The sequence below is a fragment of the Urocitellus parryii genome, chromosome 4, assembly GCF_045843805.1.
Source record: "Urocitellus parryii isolate mUroPar1 chromosome 4, mUroPar1.hap1, whole genome shotgun sequence".
NCBI classification, from domain to species: Eukaryota; Metazoa; Chordata; class Mammalia; order Rodentia; family Sciuridae; genus Urocitellus; species Urocitellus parryii.
The window spans coordinates 198,104,852-198,110,032 of NC_135534.1; the positions used below are offsets into that span (position 1 = coordinate 198,104,852).

At 38.2% G+C, this 5,181-nt stretch overlaps 1 protein-coding gene across 1 annotated transcript in view; it reads left to right on the forward strand.

Annotated features, from left to right (window-relative positions):
* Cntrl (centriolin) overlaps positions 1–2,863 on the forward strand; it is an 89,389-nt gene extending 86,526 nt beyond the window's left edge. Inside the window, exons 42-44 of the mRNA XM_026410376.2 lie at positions 409–615; positions 1,732–1,815; positions 2,242–2,863. Of these exons, the coding sequence (XP_026266161.2) occupies positions 409–615; positions 1,732–1,797 (273 nt within the window). The 3' untranslated portion in view covers positions 1,798–1,815; positions 2,242–2,863. The remainder of the gene's footprint in view (positions 1–408; positions 616–1,731; positions 1,816–2,241) is intronic.
* The last annotated feature ends 2,318 nt before the right edge of the window (positions 2,864–5,181 follow it).

Consider the following 5,181-nt stretch of genomic DNA (forward strand, 5'->3'; position numbering starts at 1 on the left):
CTGAATCACTTCAAGATTAAAGCATAAGGAAAGGTCAAGAGGCACTGTGAATCAAATACCTAGTGAGGAGACACTGAAGATTCCAAGTATCAACTAATCATCTGATTCTTGGCAAACAAAGAGATGAGGTAGCAATTTAGTGGGAAGGCAGGAGAGGCGGAAATCCTAAGCATTGCTACAGTGGAAAGAATGGGCTGGGTCAAAGATCCAGTTAATGACAACATAGATGGTAAAAGTTGTGCCCACAGGGGTGTCCATCCTTCCCTGGCAGCTCCTTCAGTTGTTTTTAAGGACTCAGCATTTCCAGCAGTCACTCCTGCTCCACGAGGGTCAGGCTGGCCTGTCAGATGTGGAGCGTGAGAAGCTGTGACTTCTGCATAAAACCCTGTTTTGTCTAACCCTTTTCAGGCCCAGCTTCGACGCTGTATGTCCAAGCAAGCAGAAGTATTAATCAAAGGAAAGCGGCAGACGGAAGGCACTTTACATAGTCTGAGGAGGCAAGTGGATGCGTTAGGAGAATTGGTCACCAGCACCTCTGTAGATTCAACATTGTCACCCAGTTTGTCTCACCTGGAGTCTTCGCTTGCAGATGACTCTCACCTTGGGCAAAGTCAGGTAAGAGGAAGCCCTTAGAGTTTAATATGTTACTTGGGAAGTACTTGAAACTTAGAGGCACATGATCTGCGGAGGACTTAGCGTCAGAGGACTCAGGATCTAAATGCCACCTTCTGATCTGGAAAATTTGTCTTAGCAGATTCAGTATTTTGTGGCCTGTGGGAGAACTGGAATTGCCTAGCTCATAGAAATCCAAAAAAATAAACTGATGGCTTAGCAAGTAGGTTAGCACTGAAGAGTGCATGACCTGACAGCAATGCAATTAATTCTATTCTTCCTGTCCTCCATTTCCAGATTTCCTTATTTTCTACTTGGTCAATGTAAAGATCTTAGACCTATGAGGCCAGTTTGAGTCTGAGTTTAGTTTGTCCGTTTCCCTTGTCCTGGGGAAAGATAATTATTAATAATAGTGCCTAATATTATTTTGCAGTAAAAATTCTGAACTGTAACAAACTGAATTTCATAAAGGTTTTCTGTGTGAGACTTACACACCTATGTTAACACTTTATAGATAACAGCCCATTTTATCCTTACACTCTGGGATGTTTTTAATACTAAAAAGATAAATGACCTGATTAAGGATGTAGCAGAAGACAAAACCAGGATTAAGGTCTGATCTGAGCTATTTATTGTAATGGTCGAACCACAAGGAACATTCAAGGTTAACTTCTTTAATAGGCCAAAGAGGAGCAAGTGACTTACCTAGGTCACAAAGCTAATTAGTAGCAGAACCAAGATTTGAATATGATTTCCTTAACTCTGCAGTGGGACCCTAGTGCAGAAAAGGCCAGAACCATCATGGCCTCAGGGCAGTTAAGGAAGAGTGTGAAGCACTGGGCATGGAAACATAGGTGGGCTCTGTAGCAGCCCAGTTGTGAGAAGAGCACGTGGAGGTTTAGGGGCCAGGTTTAATTATCAGCTCAAGATTGTATCCAGAAGAACTCCGATGCTCTGAATGCCAGAAAATGAGAGATGTTGGAGCATGAGTAGGACAAAGCTGTTGGAATTGTTTAAAAATCTGGGGCTGAAATCCAGCCTTCTGTGGGATAAAGGTTTGAACTAGCTTGGAGTGGGGGACTGGCCTTTGGGTCTGATGTTTTATACATTTCTTTTCAGGGCTCCTTCCAGGTTCTACAAGGTCCATCAGAACCGCCAGTCAGTTACCAACACGGATGCCATTAACAGCTTCCTGCTCATAGGGTACATGTTAAAGAGTTCTATTTCTTTTCCACCCCCCTCCTTACGTACTGGGGACTGAACCTGGGGCCTTCAATGGTAGGCAAGCACTCCTCTACCACTGAGCCACATCTCTAGCACATGAGATCTTTTAAAACCAAGCACTTTTAATTGGAAAATCTTCAATTCCAGAGGTCTTAAAAAAAAAAAAATTTAATTTTTTCTCATAATCTTAAAGTGGTTCATCTTAAACTTTTGGGGCTAAAAATGTATGAGTGGTAGTGCACTTGCCTAGCTTGCATGAGGCCGTGGATGAAAAAGAAACAGTCCAGAGGTACCCAAATTTGCGATTTTTTTTCCTGTCAGCCATTGTGCCATCGCCTATTAAGACAGTTTTCACTGTTAAAAGAATTTAATTCATCCTTTCCATCTTTTTGTCTTACAATGTAGGAAAAAGATGGCCCACCAGGACCAGGACGAGGAGTGCTGTCTTATGTAAATGTATCTGAGGACACTTTCTCCACTACCTCACTAACTTCCAAATTGCATTGTTGTGTGGTTTTATCAAGTTCCAGTGAATCAAGATGCTGAAAGTGCACTCTACTGTGCTTTTGTACCATTAATGCCAATGTTTTTGTAAACCACTTGTATATATGGGAATAGTTGTAAACAATTTAAACCAGTTTCCTAGGTGGCTGAAACCTTTGTTTTTAATCTTGTGGTGTGTTTTTATAAAGACAATGCCGACCTTAATGGCATTATTTGAATCTATACACTGGTAAATCTAGTTGCAAAGAATGTACTTAATTTAAAAGCCCCTCTTCTTTTATATAGTTTCAAGTTATTTTTGGATTAACTTAAAATCTATTTTTCATATAAAAATAAAAGATACACTCAACTTGGGTCTGTCATCTAAATTTCACAGATCTGTGACATCTGAAAGTCATCAAATTTTGCCTTATTTCCAAGAAAATGACAATCTTCCAGTTGGTTTTACTATCCTTTACCTGGAAGTAGGTTCTATTTCCCAATGAATGTTTCTTGATTCAAAAATAATATAAAACCATTATGCTTCAGACATTTTTCCTTGGCCAATAATATTCTTTGGGGGGAAATTAAAAAAACTTTATTCTTTATAAACACTAACCCAGTCACATAAATTCATATTGTAGTCAGACTTTTATTAAACTTTGGAATTATAATTAACAGCTCAATCCCATGACCTATACATTTCTTTAAAAGAATAACAGGTAGGCACACACCTATAATACCACCTATTTGGGAGGCAAAGGGATCCCAAATTAGAGACCAACCTCAGCAACTTGGGGAGACCCTGTCTCAAAATTTAAAAAAAAAAAAAAAAGGAGCCAGGAATGTAGCTCAGTGGTAGAGCCCCCCCTGGATTCAAACCCCAGTACTACAGGAAAAATAAAAATACCATCCCAGTTGTGTGGCATCAGAATTATTCCCAAAGGGTAAATATGTAATAGAGGTTTTAAAATATTCCCAAGAACTGTTTTCTAGCCCACCAAATAACTTTTGAGCCAGAACTGGCATTATATCATGTTACTATGCAGAACAGCACAGTGTAATAATCCCTTGCCACCAAAGTTTTAGATTCCTATAGTGTGGTTAGAACTGGATCATTAAGATACTACACAAATGTAATTACAGTAAAGATAATGGAAGTCACATACAATTACTGATTTAGTATGTTCTAGAAGGCATGTTTCTAAAACAAAATTTGGTTTGTATTTTGTCGGGGTTTTTTGTTTTTAATATTTTTTTAGCTGTAGATGGACACAATACCTTTATTTTATTTATTTTTATGTGGTGCTGGGGATCAAATCCAGTGCCTCGTGCGTGCCAGACAAGGGCTCTACCACTGAGCCACAACCCCAGCCCCTTGGTTTGTATTTTGTATTTACATTTTCCTTCATTTCACTTTTGCACCTCTTAGCAAAATGGTTTAAAGGCCTGGCCCATTCACAATTTTGGCATTCTTCAAGGGCAGTTTTCAGGCCTGTGTTGAATGTGAGTCAAAACTAGCTCAGTTACTTATTGATGTGGTTTTATATGCTGCAAATGTAGATTAAATTAAATTTAAAGTGCCACATGAACCCTCTCCATATTCCCAAATAGACAGAAATGGAAGATATTTGGTCTTCTGTTTAAGGCGAGTGGACCAGACAATTCTATTTTTATAAAGGTTACATCTAAAACAATGGATATATGGGGGGGAAAAAAAGTCTAAAAACTATGGCCTTATGGAATTAGAGAAGTGAAGTAATGAATGTATGAAGTCAAATAAGTGGTTTCAATATACATCTTTCCCAAAAAATTGTTTACAACCACTAGTATTTTGTATATGACTCCAACGATCCCACCTCCACCAAAAATAAAATCAACATTACTGCATCAAACATTTTATTATCCATGAAAAATAACTTGAACATTGTACTGGAATGTCTAATGCATAAATAGTACTGAGCACCAATAACTAACTCAAGGGCTTCCTCTAGGGTTCAGGGCAATGAGTAATCCAAACAAACAGGTGACTGCACAAACAGGAAGCGCTTTTGGGTTAAAAATTAAAAGAATTGCATTCTCTCCAAAGTGTACTGCCTACCCAGTGTCTGGCACACTCATGTTACAACAGGACAATCTGCTCCTCACTTTTGAGCACCCAAGTTTATTATAGGGATTTACACATGCAGATAATAAAATTTGGCCCCACGTACAGTCAAGGGAGAACATTACCAACCACCAAATATGCTGACCTCAAACTGAAGGTCAATGAAAGTAATCCAAGGGTTATGTAAATATTAGGACAAAACTAGCTCAATTACTTATTGATGTGGTTTTATATGTAGACCTCTTCATACAATGAATAAGCACAGTTATGCAATAAAAACTGAACACTTAAACATCAAAAAACCACTGACCTGAAGAAAATAAATCCTATTATAGTTCAGAAAATAATGCAACCAATTTTAATTTAATCTAGATACAGGTACTTTATTTACAAATATTTAGATTAATAGCATTTTGTTACATCAAATGAAGAGTACAGCAGTCTGAATAAATCCTTCTGTCACAAAAACAATTAAGACCCACTGTAACTAACTTTGGGAATCAGGGTATTGCACCTAAACAAGGAGTCTTTAGTTTGTGATTGCTACCTTATATCCCAATAGGTGGTTTGTTTTGTTTTTGTAAATATTTACACACACCAGCAGGTCATGGTCCCTGGGCAAATCCCTTGTGATGCAACAGTGTAAGCAAAATGGACCACTGTAAGCCTAACAGAATATCCCAATCCACTCCAGGTATCTCCTTAAAAAAGTTTATCAGAGACAAAAATAAAAATGAGTCCACAAATAAACCAAA